This window comes from Serinus canaria, chromosome 4 (genome assembly GCF_022539315.1).
Source record: "Serinus canaria isolate serCan28SL12 chromosome 4, serCan2020, whole genome shotgun sequence".
In the NCBI taxonomy this organism is placed as follows: domain Eukaryota; kingdom Metazoa; phylum Chordata; class Aves; order Passeriformes; family Fringillidae; genus Serinus; species Serinus canaria.
In genome coordinates, this window is record NC_066317.1 from 58159967 (window position 1) to 58181030 (window position 21064).

Below are 21064 nucleotides of genomic sequence, written 5' to 3' on the forward strand. Positions count from 1 at the left end.
GCCCTCAGCGGCCCCGCCGCCGCGCACGCGCTCGCACTGCCCGGGAGTGCCGCGGCCGCGAGTGGGCCCTGCGCACGCGCGGCGCGGCCGAGCCGGTCAGAGCCGCCGAGTGGCGCCCGGCTCCGGCCCCGGCCCCGGCCCGGCCCGGCCCGCCCTGCGCGCAGCTTCCCGCGGGGCGGGGCCGCCTCCGAGGCCGCCCCAGCGCGGCCCCGCCGGGCCCGGCCGAGCCCACGGCATTTCCGGGGGAGGGCGCGCGGCGCGGGCTGGCGGGGAGCGGCGCGGCGCGAGCAGAGTTGACTATATATGGTCAAAGGCAGCGGAGAGCGGCGCGCGGCGCGGGCGCTTCCTGGTTCGCGCCGCGGGGCCGAGCGGGGCTGAGCGGCGGCAGCGGAGCCACAGAGCCCGGCCCGGCCGCGCCCGCCGCCCTTCCCTGCCCTTCGCCGCGACAAGTGGGCGAAGATGCCGTACGAGATCAGTAAGCTGGCGGGGGCGCCGGGGCGGCGAGGTGCCGGGCGGGCACGGGGCCGGGACGGGGAGCCCCGCGGGCTGCGGAGCCTGGTGCGGCCCCGCGGGATGGCGCGGAACCGGCGGTGCCTCGCAGCCCGCTGACAGCAACAAGTGACGGCGGCTGCCGGCAGGGCTGGGCGTGTGCCGGTAGCGGGAAGGGATTAAGCTCTTTCCTTTTATTTTGATTTTTAAATTTTTTTTTTTTTTTTTTTATCCCCTTTCTGCTTTTATTTTTCCGTAGAAAAAGTGTTCGCCAGCCTTCCACAGGTTGAACGAGGCGTTTCCAAAATTATTGGAGGTGATCCTAAGGGCAACAATTTTCTTTATACCAATGGAAAATGTGTCGTCATCAGAAACATTGATGTAATGTATCTTGATTTATTTTGTTTTCTAGTGTGACGCTTTCGCTAAGTTTCATTTTGTCTCCCTGCCCCTCCTTTAACAGCCTGTGCTTCATTCAGTCTTGGCGATTTCAATCGAGGTCACAGATCCGTGATCAGCAGTAGGGGAATAAGTAGAGTGCATGACTCAGGCATAAAACCACAGGCAGCGACTGTAAAAACATGTAGAAAATCTCTGCTAAATGTGAAATTCTTTCCCTCTTCGCACAGGATTTAAGGGATGAGAGACTGGTATATTCTGGTTGGCCCTGTTTATCTTCTTAGGTATCACTATTATGAAGTTGAGTGCTGTGTTTGCCTAATAAATGAACTCTTCCCTCTTTACCGTTTGGGGCCCTTATCCTGTCAGAGAAGCATGTAAATACTTGCAAACCTGTATCTTTAAACATGTTTTTCTTCAGCTTCTTTCCCCCCACCCAGCCCCAACTCTAGGAATCAAAACAATTATGAATTGCTGGACTCCATGACAAGCTGGGTGCAAGTTCTCAGCACTGCTCACAGGGAATTTTGCTCATCGATTAAATATTAGAATGCCCCAGTTAATGTTTTCAGTAGTGTGGAGGTTTGGGTTTGTTGTTTTTTTTTTTTTTTCCCTCTGGTGCTAACTAGAGAAATGTTAAGAGAGTCGTTTGAATGATTTCTTTTCAAAGATGGCATCCCTTTGAAAAGCATGGAGGAAATGCTGCATGTTTAGGCCACTGTCTTGCTACTGGTTTTTAAAAAATAAATTTTTTTCAAAGCAGTCACTTGTTCTTTAGAAATCAAATTCTCCCCTAGGCTTACTTTCCTTTTGCAGGTTTGGCCTGCTGCAGGGGGAGGGGCAGGACATACCTCTGGAATTTTTAGGTCTCCACAACAATGGATTTGTTTATGGCTGCTCCTGTAAATCACCTTTGTAAACTGAGCTGCTTCCCTGTTTTATCTCATCATCCCCTCTAAATTCAGACATTTCTTCGTTGTCATGCCATAATAGATAAGTGCTACTAATAACTTAATTCCTTGCAGATTTCTTGATTGCCATCAGTTTTAAATTCATCCACTTAAAACCAAAAGTAAGCTCGTACTCTGGTTTCAGTGTGTCGGTATAATGTCTTTGTAATAGTGTTTTGCTCTCAGTATCAAGAAGAAAAGTTCGAGTTTCTGAAACCAGAAGCCCCAGTTAAACCCTGTAATGGCACACAGTGTGATGAGAGAAGAGGGAAGAGCCACTGCTTACATTACAGTTTCTGACCAAGTTGTGAATGCTGACCTTCTCCCTTGTACTGTCATTAATGCTCTTCTGACCCTGTTTTGGAGGTTAAATCGGAAGAAAGCAATTTGCTTTACCTGAACAGCTCACTGAGGATTAGCCTAGTCCAAATGTGAGCCCCAGCGTGAGCTGGGGGGTGTAGGGGACACGGTGACCTGAGAACAGGCAAGGTGGGATTGTGGGAATTCAAATTCCAACTGTTTAAACTCTCAAGGGAAGGTGAGAATGGAAGTCACGAATCCTTGGCTTTTATGGTGCAGTTCATGCTGATATGCAGATTTACCGAACTGACGAGGGAAGTTTGCTACTGTTAATAATTGACGGGTGACTACAGAATATATTGTAGCAGTAACAAAAAAACTGACCACCCCCCCCCCCCCGTTCTATTTCTTTTGTGCTGGAGAATGTTGCAGTTTGTAACCTGACTTGCAAGTGTGTCCACTCTTTAAGAGCTGTGCCTCCTTTACACCATATAGAAGCCTCTAATAGTTTGCAACAACGAAGTGAAATGCTGGGGGGGTGGTCTGTGTGTAGTACCTCCATGAGCAGTTCTCCAATGAAATGGTTGTGCTCTAATTAAAAAAGAAAAAAAGAGTCATCAAAATGCAGTGATCACCTTTCTCCTTAAGTCTAAAGCTATCCAGCATTAGCTAATCAGATGAATATAGCATTCAGGGTTAATGCTTGATCTCTGAGCATGATCTAGAGACTTCCTTTACCAATAAGTAGTTCTGGAGCAGTGCTGGAAAAGCTCTGTGAGAGAGTAGTGATATTTTTTAAGGTTTCATACTTCATTAATATTTAATCTTCATGAGTCTAACACTACTTTAAAGCTTGGAACTGAAACTGCTCATATGTGGCTCTGGTTTCAGTGTTTGACACAAGCCACATAAGCTTGCTGCTGGTTTAATCTAGGTACTACATTTGTCTCAGCTCCTCTATAATTTTCTCCTTGAGTATCTTTTTAGAAGTGGCTTTTTGAGGGTTGGGCCTGATACAAAAAACATGCAAGTTAGAAAACCAACTTTACAAGCAGAAGTAATACTATTGAATGAATAATGTACAATTTGACAGCCCTAACTTACTGCTTGGTTTCTGGAATCTATCTACCATATCTTATCTTTTTTTATCTTTCATGTCACCCTTTAAGTTAGTCTCTCAGCTTGGTTTCCTGGGCTCTTGGAGATTTTTGCTGTAAAATAGCACCATGCCATTAATACCAACGTGCAGTGGGATTTCAGCTCCCTGAGCATAGGTGATACAGATATAGAATAGGGAAAACATTATCTTGTCTTGCTTAGATGAAATCCAGTTGGACACAAAATGAAGGGGATGTGCACGGTCTAAGTGCAGATGGTTGTGACTTAAGGAGAGCTACAATGCACTCAAGCAATGCATAAAAGCAGGAATGAAAAAGAGTTCCTTTTTGCATGAGCAAGCTGTATTCTGTCTCCTGAGATGTAACAGTACTGCAACAGCAAGAACTCTTGTGAGCTGGAGACTGCTTTCTAACACAGAGCGGGTGTTTTAGTTTTTCCTGATTGGATGGCTGAGTCATACCATAACATCAGGTGGTTTTCTGGTTCAGTTGAATAAATCTGTATTAATTATAGCAGTTAAAATGGATTTTTGTTTTGATCATATGAGTCAAGTTTCTGCAGCTGGAGCAAGCCTGTTCTAAAGGGTAGTGTATTACTATTGTAGCATATATACGCTGTAATTGAGAGGGGTGCAGAATGACTTTTTTTATACAACTAATTTGAAAGCAGTTTTTTGCCTTGATGCCATTCTTTTTTTGGTTTGTGGTGCCTCTATTGTATAACACTACTGATTTGCTGAGACACAGAGTTCCTTTATTGTCCAACCTGAAATATCTGAAATATTATGTCTGAATATCTGAATATTATGTCTGAAAACATAATTTAGACTAAAGAAATAAAATAAGGGAGTGGCGGTGAATTTCTTTCAGAATTCCTGTACAAGTCTTGATACCAAGTCTTTTGGCTTTTAAGCAGATTGCAATTATCAAGAAAGAGCAAGCCTAGCACATCTCATTGGTTATTGAGTGATTTTGGATACATGGTTACATTGATTAACAGCCATGTGTTATGGTTGACTTCAGGCTTAAGTTTCACGCTTGACTACAATAGAATTTTAGATGTGTTGCAAAGCACAGCTCATATTTAGTATTCTACTTGAGTAACTGCTTTATCCCTGGGCTAGCTCTAAAAAAAGAGAGCCTGATGCTTGGCCTGTTATTTTGGAGAGTGTTTTTCTACTGTTCAGCAGGTATGGGAGAAGAAAGGGTCCCAGCACTTCAGGCTTCCTTAAGAGGAAATCCTTTTTTGTCAGTTGTTAGAAAGTAGTGTGTTGCCTCATGGTACCAGCAGTGTTCTGCAATGTGTACTGCACTTCTCACTTTTAGACAGTTGCTCAATTTAAGCTGCAAGTCAGGATTTGAGAGAAAGGAATGCAGAGAGAAATTTTGAATTTTATTGTTGAATTTCTGATTTTATTCCTTTGAAAATGAGGAAGTACAACTTTGTAACTTTTTTTTCCCCTTTAAAATAGAATCCTGCAATTGCTGACATCTACACTGAGCATGCCCACCAGGTTGTAGTTGCCAAGTATGCTCCTAGTGGATTCTACATAGCATCTGGAGGTAAAGTATCCATGTGCATGAGATGTGTGTGGACAGAGCTGTTGAAGTTACTGGCAAAACCACAGTAACACTTTGTGTGTGTGTGGAATATGCAGACAAGGGGATGTGCTTCGGGGGACTCACATGCACGTCTTTGGAGGAGGAATGATTTCTGTCCTTGTTCCTCTAACCTCTTTCTCAGACAGTGAGCTTAGTGGCATTCTTGGTCTTTTTAAAATGTAGTATTTCAATAAAGAACCTGGAAATGAGCCCTAAATACTTAGTGTGATGAAGACTTGTGTAAATGCAACAGAGTGAAAAGTTATTTCTGAAATACAGGATTATTGTTTGGGATATTAATAAACTTTGATACTTTCTAGGCAGGAGAGGGAAACTAAAACAGTGTGTACTCATTTTTTTCCTTCTTCCTGACCAAACTTGGCAACATTTATGACTTCTACTTTTTAGCATGATCTAAAAAAGCTTTCCTTGGCAAGTTAGCAGGGAAAGAGGCAGAGTCTCAGTTTTCGTGTAATGCGTATGAATCAATAGTCTGAGGATGTGTAACGTGAATTTTTTTGTATTATAGGAGTTTTTGACTACAAACCTTTTTTAAGAGAAGCTTCCATCAAATAATTGATTTTTTTCAGGAGGAGTGGTGTACAGTGAAGAGTATTGATAAATACAATACTGGAACTTGTATTTCTTTCAGAGACTTGCAGCTAAAATATAGGTGCCATAGTCAAATAGAAGTGCATCAGAAGCAAGTAATGTGCCCAAATAGATCTATTTTTAAAGTAATATATCTGAAAATAAAACATTCTGAATATGAGCCCCTTAAAAACAAAGCACAGATTCCTGCAAAGGTCTTAGAATGGGAGTTTCACTTTCAGCAATTTCAAGGGAACTGTATTTTTTAAGTGTAAAATGTCCTGTCCTTCTTTGTATCAGAAAGAAAATATCAGAAAGCTGTATTAGAATAAGTATTTTTGGAGTACTGGGGAACCTTTAAGAACACTGATAGCAGAGCTTTTTTTTTTTTTCCCTTTTTCTCACATTCTTGTCTGAAAGGGACCACAGCCAGCATTTTCTTGGCTCAGTCTTGTGTGTGGACCATGTGTCAAATTGAATACCCTCTTAAAATCCAGTTTGCATTCTGTATTCTACAAAATTGGTGCTCTAGGTTTGTGCAGCACTCAATACTCAGAATATCTAATTTTTTCTTGTAGTCTTTTAGATTTCCAGTCCTTTGTACAAGAACAGTAATAGACACTGTGCTAGGGAAGTATTTGGTTGATTTTTGTCATACCCAGGTGAAAGCGTTTAGGTTGCAGTATTTCCTTTAAAAAGTCTGTTCTGTGTGTCATTTATAAATAGTTTTGTGATACTGCTGAGCATGGGGTCTGAAGATAGATGACCAGGCTGTTTAAGCTGTTTCTAAGTATAACATGTAAGATTAATTTCTCTGTCTATAAATCTGCATTAGCCATGCAGCCTGCATTAATGCTTCATGAGACAGACCTTTTGGCATTATGGTTTTGGCTTTTATGGTAATTTCTCTTATTGCAGTCATAGCAGATGTAATAATGGGATGTACTGCAAAGTTGAACTTCTGTGTCTTATCTGTTAATAGATGGAGAAAACAATTAGATTGTGAAGTCCACGTTAAAATTTTGCTTCAATAACAAATTCTCTCTATAAAGTTCTGACTCTGTCCTTTTAGCAGAAGTGAAGATCAGTCTGTGACCAGGTCCAAAAGATGCAGGGTGGCTGTATGTTCAAATTGAATTGTAAAGATGCACCACTAAATGGTGAACAGAATTTAAGCATTCTGCTGAGGTGAAAGATGCGTTTTTTAGCACGTGGTTTATTCTAAAACAGTGGCTTTTTTGAAGGGTACAATACACACAGACTTTGCTATGTGGGTTTCATTAGAGATGTGTAAATTTGTCTGTGTATAGAACAATTCCTCCGGTTACAATCCTGACAATCCTGCACCACAGTAATTGTTCTGAATAGCTCTTGGGTTTTACAATACTCAGTGGAAACAGTGACCCAGGGAGCTTTCATTATCTCAAGTCTTGAATTGTTAACTGCTTGTGCCATGTCTGCTGCTTTTAACATTACTGTTCTTGAATATTCTGTTGCATTCCTGTCTAGTATTCCAGATAGTGCAGGCATCCACGCCATTAAGTGTGTACATGCTTCTGTATAGAAAAAGTACACTGATGTGCATGAATTGAGTTCTCTGGGCAGAAATCTTTGTACATTACATACGCCTGGTGTTTGTGTGCAAAACAGGTCTCCTTTGAAGATACAAATTGTAGTGCATCAGCTACTGTCCACTGTACTGCTCCCTTCTTGTAGGTGTAGGGTGGCTTACTTCCCAGTGGAGGGTCAGTGAGTTGTCTGGTAGCTGCTGGGCAGGGGGGCCAGGCTTGCTTGTTCTTTGTGTAGCAGATACTTATCACATACCAGCTGATAACATTAAAGTTCCTACTCTCTTATTGTGCAGTTTTTTCATGTGTCTGCAAATGCTTTCTCAGTCTGTTGTATTTGGTGCTGCATGGCTTGAATCTTAGTATCTGGTTAAAAACCTAATTTATTGAAATGGATATAGTCTTCAGGATTCCTAAATAAAGAGATTTGTAGTAGTAATAGGGTAAGGTAGTAGGTCCCTAGTACAAGTCTTCAGTGTAGCTGAAAATCTGTACTCTGGCAGATTGATGAGTCATGTGACTGAGTCATGCTGGAACAATAGTTATATTCTGTTTATTATGGCAGATGTCTCTGGAAAGCTAAGAATCTGGGATACTACACAGAAGGAACACCTACTGAAGTATGAGTATCAGCCATTTGCAGGAAAAATAAAGGACCTTGCATGGACTGAAGACAGCAAGAGAATTGCTGTGGTTGGAGAAGGAAGGGAAAAGTGAGTAATTCTTCCACGTTTGTGTTTATACCTACATACATGCATTTACTGTAAACCTTTGCATCCTTACATCCTTGGAGAAAGCTTCTAATTCTTCAATGGAATGAAGTAGTTGCGTTTTCTCTGTCTTGACTTCAAGTTGTGCTGTTCTGCAGCAATATTTTCTACGTAGTGTTCGACAGCTTTAAATTAGTTGGAAAATACAATTCTGTTACAATTGATTAGTTTAAAAATTGTATGGGACTTGTTTCTTAGAGGTAGGTGGGTATTACTTTCAAGGATAGCTGTTTGGTGGATTTTTTTTGCCAAATTCTGATAGAGTAGGAATGGGAAGGGATTTATTTGTTTTTCCCTCTTCCTTCACTTATTGGACTCATGGTGTTATTCAATTGATAGAATAAGAGTTAAAAAAAGGTATATCTGAATTTTCTCCTTTGGTAACATGTCTGTATTTTTAGGTTTTATTGTGGTAGTTTAGTGAAAGGACGGCAAGCAGTTGTCCTTTACCTGACTAAATGAGATGCCGATTTAGGTTTGTGTCCTCCATGTAATGTTCAAAAACTGTTAAAAACTTTTAAAGTAGAGTCCAGACCAGGTAATCTTATGTCTAAAGGGCTGAAAAATATCATATGGTGCTGTTCTCTAGTCCCCTGCACCATTCTGTAATCCCTGTCATGTACTGTGTCCTTGAAAGAGACTCTTTGTCCTCCGTTGCTCCCTCTGCCTCATCTCCCATGGGTAGATACAATGTGAGTTTGCTCTCCTTCTTAAAAACATGGCCAGCTTCCTGTCAGGTGAATGCACTTTCAGTCTAGAATATTGTTGAAGGGATTCTAAAGAAGGCCTTTCAAATAGCAATGCTCTGGCAGTTTAGTGCCTCGGTATTGATTATACTTTTTTTTTAAGTGATTTAGAGCAAGAACTGTCAAAAAAGCTTTTACAAATATTATTACTTAAAGGTTTAAGGAAGAAGAGTTTTTAAAGTGATGGTACCCAATCTAGGCTATATAGTCAGATAACTGTGATCCAATGTCATTGTTACCCCAGCTTTCTGCAGTCTGTGTTGTGGCTAGGCAGATGGAGTAATTTACTGCTTTCTTTTAAAAACCAACAGTCTTAGTGAGGAATATACATTGAATCTCTGAATTTTAGAAGCTTTATATGCAAAACCTGATTGTCCCCTTCAGCAAATGTCTCCAGTTGAAGATTAGAATCTAACCAGCAAGATCTCAAATAGCCTTCAGGGAACTATGATGCGCTTGCATGAGATTAATGAGGTGACCTAATTTCTTTTCTTTGAGTGCACTCAAATCTGCAGTTTGCAGATGTTCAAAGAGTTAATCTACGTGTAACTTTTATGAATTGTAGTTATATTGTGTGCTTTTCTTGCTAGATTTGGAGCAGTGTTCCTGTGGGATAGTGGCTCTTCTGTTGGTGAGATTACTGGGCACAATAAGGTGATCAACAGCGTGGACATGAAACAAACGAGACCATATCGGCTGGCAACTGGCAGTGATGACAACTGCGCTGCCTTCTTTGAGGGACCTCCATTCAAGTTCAAGTTTACACTAAGCGTGAGTTGAAGTTTAGATGTGGCTCTGTTGTAAACTGTGCAGTTTCCACCAAGCTTGCAGTTCTTATCACAACTAGCTGTTATAACAGAAGTTCTCAGTTCCCCCCTTTGAAGCACCGCTGGTGTCAAGTGGCTTTCCCAAAACCATGTATAACTAAATGTTTGTCTCAGGCCAAGAAAACCAAAATAAATGGTTGGTTGAAAAGAGAACCTGAAACAGTTTTTCCAATATTCTTTTTCATTGTCACTAAGCTATGGAAGGGATGAAGTAGGCTGTTTTGTTGGCTCTGTTGATGCTTTCAGAGCTCTCTTTCCCAGTGCAGATGTATATAGAATTTCTTGAAGGTTTCCAAGGCACATGATTCAAGAAATGTGGTGATTTTAATTTTCCAGTCTAATAAAGGGTGCTCAAACCTGAAATCCCAGGGCCACTTAGATGTTTGAAACCATAACTTGATTTCTGTTATCCATCATGAATGGATATGTAACTTGTATGGTCAGTTTTCTGGTTCCATGTTCCTTTTAACTTTGTTTCTTATTCTACTTGTAACAATCCCTTACCTGAAACAGAGGCTAGAACTACCACAGTGAAGGTATTCATTGTTGCTTAAGGCCAAAGAAAATAAAAAGCCACAAGCTTCTGCAGCTGTTTTGATGGCAGGAGATATCTTGCCTCAAAAAAACTACTGTAAAGATACTGGATGCTATTGCAGTAATATATTCAAAATGTTTAGTTTGTATTTTAGTTTTAACAACAGTGTAGTAGGCCTTTTATTTTCTTACACATGAGCCTTGAGTAGTCTTCATATGCTGACTTTAGTAAGGATTCCATTCCAATTCTAGAAAAGGAATTGTTTTGAGCTCTACGATCCAATGAAATGATGTAGTTGCCTAATATATTTCTGAACTTTAGCTGATACTTGCATTTTGCTAAGCTGGTTCTTTTAGAACTCTGAAGTCCAAATTGCTCACCAGTGCTGCTTAGGCTGGTATGTAATGCAGTCTTCCTTTTAAAGTGATATTTTGGTTGATATATGGGATTCTGGTATGGGGAGTTATATGGTTTAAATTAGAGCCTGCAGTATCATCGGGGCGAAAAAAGGTATAGTTGGTGAAAGTAGGTTAGAACCTGCCTTCCATATTACTAAAAATAGTCTTCCAAATCACTCTGTATGGGAGCTTTGGCCTCATTGTGGTGCTTCCCTATTTAACATGTGTTTTTTAGTTTGCATGGTTTGAATAGTCTCCTACTTGTAAATAGTCTATTTGGGGAGCATACATCAGTCTTGCCTCATTACTTCACAGAACTACCACTAATGCAGTCTCCCAGGAATGGAATTTTAGTAAAATAGTAACTTATTCCTCATGCCTCTGCTTGCTTTTTTTTTTTTTTCAATAAGAAAGATAAAATTCTCTTGTGTGTATAAAATCACTGTGCAATGAAGCGAGACTTGAAATCTGAGGAATGTTGCAGAAGAAGTCAGTCACCACTGGGAAAAAAATCTCATGTTTGTAGGCTGCATCTGACTTTTTTACTACTGATCCCTGAAACTGGGTAATCATTCTTCTGGTATGCGCTGAGTTGTTTTAACTACATCAGTAATGATGTCACAGTATCTTTCCTGGATGTTCTTGGCCCCATGATTCTCTTCAGATAAAGGCTAAACTTGCCTCATAGCAATTCTCTACAGCTGATTTATGGTTCAACTGTAAGAGAACTTCATTGTTACTAGATTGTCTTCTGTGTAAAATGATCTCTTCTTTTTTGTTTGCTGATTCTTTCGTTTTTCCTACAGGACCATACACGGTTTGTGAACTGCGTGAGGTTTTCTCCTGATGGGAACAGATTTGCTACAGCTAGTGCAGATGGGCAGGTAAAACACAAGGGACTCTTTTAATACTGACCTTAACATGAGAAGATTTTCTTGTGTATTTTGGGAGTAGGATTAGTATTGTAAAATCCATGTTGCTTCTTTTTTATGCCACAAGTTTAAACTTTTAACTATCCTTCTGTAAATCTGTAATAAGTGATAAGTGGTAATAACCAGACTATTCTTACTTGGGTTTTTCCCCATTCCATCTCCCTACCGTCCTCTTACAAGTTATTTTGGCAGGAACATGTTGGACTTTTGGAATATATATGTTCTGATCCTGAGAGATCTGGCTGAAATCGTGAATTCATGGATAGCAACCCAGCTCCATGTGTACTCCCTACTGATAAGGGCAGGGTGACAATAACTCTTTTACCATAGGTAGCTTGTCCTTCTCAGAGGGTTGACTCCCATGACAGCAGTGCTAAGCAGCTGTCATCACAGTAGTAGTCAAAACTGTAACATTTTCCAGAATTTCAAATGTCTGCATCCAAAGTACAGCAGACTTGTTGTAATTATTTACAATTTTCATCTAAATTATTTATTCTTAATTATTTAGTGCAGCATAGCTTGTGCCTCTCTTTAAGAAGGACTCTAGTGTATCAAAATATCAGATAGTATCTTGGGGTTTTTTCTATTACTGCTTTTCCCTTTAAGTTGTATGTCTTTGTGCTCCTTTAAGATTTTTGTCTATGATGGGAAGACTGGAGAGAAAGTGTGTGCTCTTGGTGGAGGCAAAGCACATGATGGAGGTATTTATGCTGTAAGTATCACTTGATTTGTGCAGATGATCTGTAGTGTTTCATTACCCAGTTAATGAACTGCAAAGTCTTGGATTAAGAAATGCATTTACTTACTTGTGGTGACATTTGTTTTTACAGATTAGTTGGAGCCCTGACAGTAGTCAGTTGCTTTCTGCTTCCGGAGATAAAACTGCTAAAATCTGGGATGTTGGTGCTAATTCCATTGTAAATACTTTTAACATGGGATCAAACGTGTTGGATCAGCAGCTGGGTTGCTTGTGGCAGAAAGACCATTTACTGACTATCTCCCTGTCTGGCTATATCAATTATTTGGACAAGAACAATCCAAATAAGCCTTTACGTGTCATAAAGGTAGGTTAAAGTTCTGTTACTGCATGAGTTTCTGCAATAAATGACTCAGTGATTGAAGTTGTAAAGATGGAATTGTAAGCTATTGTAAAGCAGCTATTGAAAAATAGCTTTTTAAAATTAGCATTGCCAAATGAGCTGTATGTGACTGTTTCTTGAATCAAGAAGTTATTCCTTACATGGGTGAGACTGTGCTTTGTGCAAATACCTAGACTGATTATTTCATTTTAATTAATGTTATTGACTTATCTTTTGTTGCAGCTTTAAGCATGCTTGAGATGAGAAAAGAAATACAGCATAGATAGTTTTCTATCACAGATGTCTCATTCTTCCAGAACTAGTGTATTGTGGACAAGGTGATTAGGGTTACCGTGCAATTGAACTTTATTTTAGGATTTAAAGAGTTCACTAACACTAGACACTCTCTCATGGGAACTTACATTTTTACATGAACTAGAAACAATGTCCCAGATTTTTACCATCACTGCTATAATTCTGGAAGTTGGTGTGGGTACATGACCATATTTAGTCCTCTTCCCTGAATCATAAAGTGCCTGAAAAGCAGTGATGAAAAGGCTATGAAAGTATTTTGGTTCATCAGGCTAATAAGGACATCCATGGTGCTTATTGTGTCTCATCAAGGACATAGCAATAGCAGTGCTATGATAGTTAAATGGCTGTAAAATAGTGGGTTTTATACTGGGTGACTGTTAATGCTTGTGAATAGCATGTTATTTTCTGAATAACCTATCATTCTTCTCAAATATGTATGTGTTAAAAATTGCTCATCACTAATTATTTATGTCCCATTCACAGGGTCATAGTAAATCAATTCAGTGTCTTACGGTGCACAAAAATGGTGGAAAGTCCTATATTTACTCTGGAAGTAATGATGGTCATATTAATATCCTTTAAATGATAGTGGTACTTGTTCTAGTCTTACAGTCTGATATGAGAGCTCATTAGGAGAGGTGAAAAAAAAAAAAACTTTGCCAAAGACAAAATTTATTGGACACAAGTGAATATTTTGTCTAAAGTTTATTTTGCTTTCCCCTAATACCTGTTTTAATAGCTGCCTTCACATTTTCCTGCTAAATATAAGCCAACTCTTAATTTTCAGTTGGAGAAGCAAGTAAATGTGTAAGTTATCCTATTGTAATATCAAGAAACAGCAATACATATTTTCCACTTATGACAAAATATGCAGAAAGATATATTTTGAGCATTCTGAAGCTTATAGTTACAGCTACAGTCATTTTTCCTGCCTTTAAAATGGTGTCATTTTGGCATAAACTTGTACAAATATAGGTCCTATTTCTTTCCAGACCACTGATAGTGTGAGTAGTTCACATGATGTTACCATGTAAAATGAGGGAAAGGGCTTCTATCTAAAATTCTTTAAAAAGTATTTTTTTGTCTCAAACCTAATGCTAATTACTGCAGTATTTGCTGCTGTTTGTGGTAGATCATTTACCTCACTACAGAACATCAGAGTTTCACTTAATAAATATTATAAGGTTGCCCATGGAGCTTATAGAGTCTCCATCCCTAGAGGTACTCACAACCTTACAGAGCCCTGCAGCCTTTTGTAGCTGACACCAATTGGAACAGCAGGCTGAACTAAATCTCAAGAAGTCTCTTCTAACCTTGTTAGCTGTTCTCTCAATTGTGTAACGTTTTATGGTGTGGAATCTGAATGCACCACTATCTTCAAATGTTCCTTAATTCAATTATGCACATTATTGGGATTCTGAAACTGGAGAGAATGATGGCTTTTCTGGGAAAGGCCACACAAACCAGGTTTCTAGAATGGCAGTGGATGAAATGGACCAGCTGGTCACCTGCAGTATGGATGACACTGTGCGCTACACCAACCTTAGCAAGAGAGATTACAGGTTAGTTAAAATGTGGCCTTTTATTGCACTACCACTGTTTTACAGCAAGAGTGCTGTTGATCTTATATGGTAAATATAAATGCTGGAGTTTATTTATGTTCTATGTTACCATGGAAACTGTGGAAATGATTGCTATACCAACCTTGTGCTTTTTTCTGACAATGAGAAATGCATCCCAGGCTTTTCAGTTTGTTTTATCCCTTTCATGGGTTAATTGGAGACTGTCTTGTATTGGGTGACTTAGTTAGGGGCTTTGGAGAGGTATTTGCTTTGTCATTCATAAATACTCAGGGGTAGTGGAGATAAATGTGGTTAGGAGAAGTGGGACACTGTTTCTTCACGGAAACCAGAATTTAGAGAATTCTGTTAAAATAATTTAATTAGTTTAAAAATTAAACTGTAGTATAGTAACATTGACTTGAAAATTAAAGGTGTACTACCTGATCAAGATAATAAAGCTTTAAACACAGAAAAATAGGAAGCTTTGCCATTTAGTAGATGAGAAGATTAAGTTTTGCATGTTCTTGACGATTAGTGGGTGATTATTTGAATGGGCAATTTAAAATAATGGTAGACATGGAATAATTTCTTCCTGCTTTGTCCTTTCTGCTTCTTCACCTTGGCACATCCTCGTCCAGTGGCCAGGATGCTGTGAAAATGGATGTTCAGCCAAAATGTTTAGCTGTGGGTCCTGGTGGTTATACTGTAGTTTTATGCATTGGACAAGTAAGTATTACCGTGTGGATTATCAACTATTGCTGTGTTAATAATGCCATCTGTGGTAACACTTAACTATTTGGTGTGGTTATTACCTTGCACGTCTGCGGAATTTCCTAGTAAGACCTATAGGGAACATAATTTAGCAGGATACTTGATAACTCTTGTCTTTTTGCATCCTGTACCAATTTCAAAAATTTCAAATTTAAATTTCAGAAAGTCCCTTGTGTGGATGCTTCTGTATTTATTATCAATACAGCTTTGTGCTGGAAGGTTAAACCTCAGAATCATGCTCATACCAGATCTGTTCAGTGACACAGTTTTGGCAAAAGGATGTATTTATCCTGCTTTTTTTCTTTTTTTTTTGCAATTAATCCAATTAGCTAGTGTTGTTGTACAGCATAAGCAGCTCTAGCTCACGTGCCACTAGTATGCAGATCACAGAAGACTGAGACATTGCACTGACATTCTCTTGTATCAAAACATTAACTTCTAATGATTTATGCTTTCTGCATGGGTGCTGGTTTTGTGTTTATAACATTTGATAGTGTTGTCCAAACCTGTTTTCGTGTGAGTTATAACCATAGCATAGAACTGGATAGGAAATAGCATTTAAGGTTTTAGACTGCAGCATTAACTTGCTACTAATTTGGTCCTTCCTCCCTCCTTTTAACCAAGAACGAGGAAGGGAATAAGCATTGCTAAAAATACTGGTTTGTCCATGTTTATTTCATGTTCAAACCAAGTGAAGCAGAGCTGAAGGCAGTGGAGAATGCCCTACACTACGAAATTTCGAACACACGGGTACTGCAGTACAACAGATTAGTTAGTCACCACATGTAGGCATTTCTTCAATTTTTTTTATTTAAGAATGAAACTGTTCCCTTAAGATGAGAATACAATAAACATCTGAGTAACTAGAGGGAATTTGTATTTATGACTGAAGTAATAGTTTTATATTAGGTACTTTGAAAAAGAGTCTTAGTTTCTGGTTTTCTGCTTACAGATTGTATTGATGAAAGATAAGAAAAAATGTTTTGCAATTGATGACCTTGGCTATGAGCCAGAAGCTGTAGCCATTCACCCCACAGGAAGTACAGCAGCAGTGGGAGGAGCGGTAAGGTTGCACTTCCTAAAACTGAAATACTTTGAACACTGGAACAGATGTATTTAATAATAGTAGGTGTGTTGTGTTGAGAAATGGTAGGAGACAATTTGTAACAACATCAGGATTGTTGAAGTGTGTGCATTTGGTGTTCCTGGGCTTTCTGCCACAATTGTGACCTAAAGTCTATTTCACTTCTTTTTGAATTGAATCTTTTTTCCCTGTATTTGCTGTTTTGAAATTGCCAAATTGTTTTTATCGGTGTGTTCTTGAAGTTGGCAAAGTATAGAAAATGGGGGTTTTTCCACACTTGATGGATTGTAACCAGCATAAATGACAGGTTATCTAACCTTGTCTTAACATAAGCACTGCCAGACAGAATTAACACAAAGTTTCAGGAACTCGTCTTTCTATTGTAAAATGATTCTACCTTTTCTCCTTCTTTGCTATTAATTTGCAGGATGGGAATGTCCGTTTGTATTCAATCCAAGGAACCTCTTTGAAAAGTGATGATAAAACTTTGGAAGCTAAAGGTCCTGTTACTGACCTGGCATATTCTCACGATGGTGCCTTTCTTGCAGTCTGTGATGCAAACAAAGTTGTCACTGTCTTTAGTGTTGCTGATGGCTACGCGGTAAGAACTGTTGTAACAGAGTTGTCTTTGTTTAAAAACAGATTGACACCCCATGATTTAAGTCTGTTGTAGCTGCTTAATTGTAAATCATTGATGCAAATTTGATGTTTCTGTGACTGTCTGTTTACCTGCAATTTTGGGCTAGTACTGGTATTTACAGCAGCCTATGTGAACCCTCCAGATGGTAAGAATAGTTGAGGAAATGTGCAGCATAGGTTGGCTGCTGGGAAAGCACTGAAATCCAACTAATAACAAATACATAATTAAAATAGGGAAGGAGCTGGGTTTCCACAGGCTAGCCATAGTTAAATACAAAAAGTTCCTTTGGATCTGCCAAACCACTAGTTGGTTCGTTTGGGATTTTTAAAGGAAATAAATAAATACATGCCATGTCTGTTAGAGAATTTGTGTGTATTTTTGTAAAATGGACAAGAATATAGGCTCAGTTTGAGAAGAATCTTGCAATACAATAAAATTCAATTACACAAATAAAGCAGACTTGTCAATGAAATTCTGCTAGCTCTGGCACACGGTTCTCTGGTAAGGATTAAGCTATGAAAGGCTCATGCTAGGACAGGGAATCTTGCTTTACCTGCCAATCTACTGTCTTTTAACTCAAAACCGAAAAATGGTTAATTTCCACTTTTCAGCCCAAGCAGTGCATATCAGCCTGCAAACTCCTTAAACTTTGACTAAAATAACACTGAAGTAAAAACACAGGATGGCTTTCCACAAAAAACATTTCATTTTCCAAGTAAAGATTGAAATAATTTTGCCTTGTGAAACATCTGTGGGATTATTTTAGAAGCCTCTAAATTGCATATGCCCTTAACATATCAAGCTTTCACAGAAAAAATGTCTTAGTAGTTTTTTTTAACAAAGGGGGTTTGTATTTTATTGGCCTACTAAGTATTTAAATAAATCACATAAAATGAAGCCACCACTTAGTTTACTTAGTGCATCCATCTGCATCTGAGATGTACATTGTCTGGAGTCTAGCAGTAGCTTGTTCTGATGCTGCACATTGAAAGCTAGTGATTTCCTGAAGCAGCTGTAACTATTGGAATAACCCTTGTCTCCCTAATTTTCAAATAGGAGCATAATGTCTTTTATGGACACCATGCAAAAGTTGTTTGCATTGCATGGTCACCAGACAATGAACACTTTGCTTCTGGAGGCATGGACATGATGGTGTATGTTTGGACTGTGAGTGATCCAGAGACCAGAGTCAAGATACCAGGTATGTTTTCTTCAACATACTACTTTTGAAAGTTGTTAGTAGTTTGTGAGATGCAACACTGTTTTGTAGATTAATGGTAAGCAGGCTTTGAATGTTCTCAAAGTAACCTTTGTTAGTCTCTATCCAGCCGCAATTGCTAAAGTTCTTCTGTTATTTTCGCAGTCACTTTTAAAATCCAGCACTAATATTTAATCCAGCTAAAAGTCATATTTGGAATATGCTGAAGTTACCTTGTCAACCCAGCCTTCCTAACTCTTTCCTGTTACTTTGCACTGTGATACAGATGCTCACAGACTACATCATGTAAGCGGCTTGGCGTGGCTGGATGAACATACTCTGGTAACAACATCCCATGATGCTTCTGTTAAAGAGTGGTCTATCTCCTACAATTGAAATAAGCCCCCTCTTTGGAAGGACCTAATCAGGGACTAGAACTACTGCAGTGGAACATAGCATTTCTTTTAAAAAATCTGTATTGGCCTCTGGGTCTGCTGTCATATCCTCATATCTTTACAGGGTGTTCATATCTGTAATTAAATGTACTTTGAAAGCTTTAGCGAATAACAGTTTGCACATGAAAAGCACTTAAATTATGTCTGGAGCTTAACCTTTGTGCTGAACATTCCAGAGGCAACAGCCAAACAAGTTGGTGTGCAAGGTTCAGGCGCGAAAGATTCAAACTCAATCAGTTGTTCTTTTCTAACCAAGAAACATAAGACTGTACAGCATGAGAGTAATACTTCTCATTTTTTCTAATTACAGAACATTTCTGTACTAACAGTCATAGTAAGAGTATTTAGTTGTGGTCTGAAACCAATCAAGCTGTGTGCAGCTACTGTATATTGCTTTGCTTCTCTATACTGCACCAAACTGTTGCCTCAGATTTTCTCCTCCAGATAAGAAGATGGGGTACATACATAATAAACTTTTTATGTATTTCATGTCAAATCTTTGTGGTTTATTTTAAGGTGGAAGTGTGGGATTTTAATGTACTTACTGTTGTGGGTATAATGTTTACAAATAATCATTGTGGCAACTTGTTGCTTCAGAAACACAATTGTTACTTCCATGAATTAAGTCTCGTCATTTCAGTGTCAGAGAAAAGAAATCATTCTGTTTTAAAGATTAAAGATATTTTCTGTTTGAAGGAGAAGCATGTTATTGTTTTAAAAAATGCAGTACTTCTACCACCTTTTGGAAAATACAGGAATTAAACAAAGTGAAGTGTTGTTATGACTTAAAGTGATTTTTGAGAAGATGGTGTTTGCTCAGTAAGTTTTATGCCTTTGCATGTGCAGAACAGTTGCATGAAAGCATTACCTCATGCGAAGAGATCCTGATGTTGTGTTTAGTTCCCTTCTCACACTCCACAATAGGTTTAAGTGATTTGAAGCTAGCAGTCCAACAAGGGTGGAGGAGGACACTCTGATGCAAAGTAGTAGGAAGATTTGTTACCATCTCTGATGGCCAAAAAGAGTTGTTGCTGTCTAGAACCTTGGAAGACTTAAAAAATTTTCACTGCTAAGTCTCTACCACCACCACCACCTTTCCAGTTGTCTTTGGATTTTATTAAGCTTTCCTTTCTGTGTGGACTCGTGTGTTTTTTTTACCAATCATATTTCTAATGACACTAATTAAACAGCAAATAAAATGCTTTTGCTGCTTCTCATACTGTGGCCTATTGCTCAATTGCTGAAAAAAATTGCCTTACAAAAATGAAATGTTGGTGAAACATCTTTTCAAAAGGAAAAAAAATGTTGATTTCTTTTTAGGAGTGATGATCAGAATGTCTCCTAGCCTGCAAGCCAACATCTATAGTGGAACAGTTGACATAGATTTTTTTTCTTTCTTGTAAGAAGTGGGATATTTTGCACCATAGTTTCTTTGTGTTTGCTGTGTCTCTCTATTAGCAGTTTTGCATGTTATTCTTACTAACAATGCAAGGACGAGAGAAGTTTTGGAAAAGGATGTGTTTGATGTTTGGTTTAAGGTCCAAATGAACAAGGTTTTCTTGGTGTTCACCTCCTAAAACTTGTTCTTCTGTTGCATAGGGACTGGCACAGCAAGCAATTCCTCCATTGTTCATGAGTCTGATCTGGAAGAGTTGCTGTTGAACTGCTCAGTGGGTTCCTGTGGTAGTTGAATCCCTGTCATTTAAGTAATTGTAAGGGGGAAGGGAGGAGGAGTTAAGCAGTTGCCAGAGCTTGTGCACTGTGCCTGAAAGGTGATGTGTAGGATGGGCTATTTTTTGATTCCTCGAAGACCTCACAGTACTGCTCCTGTGGAATGCCTGTTAGCCAGAGCCCCTGCCTTGAGCTGTGTGTTTGGACAGCAGTGAGGTCACTGCTCGTGCTTCAGCTTCCACTGGATTTGTTTATTGGCATATGGCCTGAGCTTCTAATTCCTTAAGAGCTAATATGGTCTTTGTAGCTGGCTAGCAAATCCTGACTAGAAAGCTGAAAATATATTTTGCTGTTGGACCAAATGTCTTAGCACAGGTTCATTGTTGATCCAGTGTACAGAGACCACAAACTGATTTAAGGAGTCTGGCTGTACTGCTCTGAATCTGGCCCCTGCATTAATTCTGTTTGCCCCAGACTGCAACTGTCTTGGGCTAAACTCAAACCCCTTGGCCTGCCCTCAAACAGAGAAGCAGGAAAAAAAGACAGGATGCTCTGTAGAGGTTGTAGGGACTTCAAAAGGAAATGGTCATACTTGACATAAATATGAAATCAGGCTCAGAGGATGCAAATTAAGAAAAAAAAAAAAACCAACAACCAACCCCACACCTTACAAAAACCTCAAAGCATCTTAAATAGTTGTATTCTAATGTTAGTTCAAGTCCTGTTCAAGCATAGCTCCTCAAGCCCCCTTATTCCCGAAGGCTTCTGTTTTAAACTTGAACTCGCTTTTGAGCTCCTCCTGGCAGTTACTGGAAAGCTGGATTCACTTCACCATGATTGGCACTTTGCCTGCTTTACAGTGAAAATACAGCTTAATTAGGCTGGGGGTAGATTTGGAGAACTAATGTGACCAGTAATTCCTCACAAGGCTGTAATGCAGGCATTCCTCTCCCCTCCCCCTTTAACTGTGATTTAATCCTGGCTGCCTGTTCCATTTCTGCCACGCTTGTACAGCACATTGGCCTTCCAAGAAGCTGCTCTGTACAGTCAGCCAGAAATTTACC

General features: G+C 39.4%; 1 protein-coding gene across 1 annotated transcript; it reads left to right on the forward strand.

Moving 5' to 3' along the window:
- Positions 1 to 322: 322 nt before the first annotated feature.
- On the forward strand, positions 323 to 19546 carry WDR1 (WD repeat domain 1). The gene is made up of 15 exons (XM_009099464.4): positions 323 to 475; positions 749 to 870; positions 4729 to 4819; positions 7583 to 7730; positions 9124 to 9304; positions 11100 to 11177; positions 11857 to 11937; positions 12056 to 12289; positions 13103 to 13190; positions 14025 to 14181; positions 14820 to 14907; positions 15905 to 16015; positions 16464 to 16637; positions 17733 to 17877; positions 18161 to 19546. Exons 1-15 carry the CDS (start codon positions 460 to 462, stop codon positions 18268 to 18270), a joined length of 1824 nt encoding a protein of 607 aa, XP_009097712.1. The 5' UTR covers positions 323 to 459; the 3' UTR covers positions 18271 to 19546.
- The last annotated feature ends 1518 nt before the right edge of the window (positions 19547 to 21064 follow it).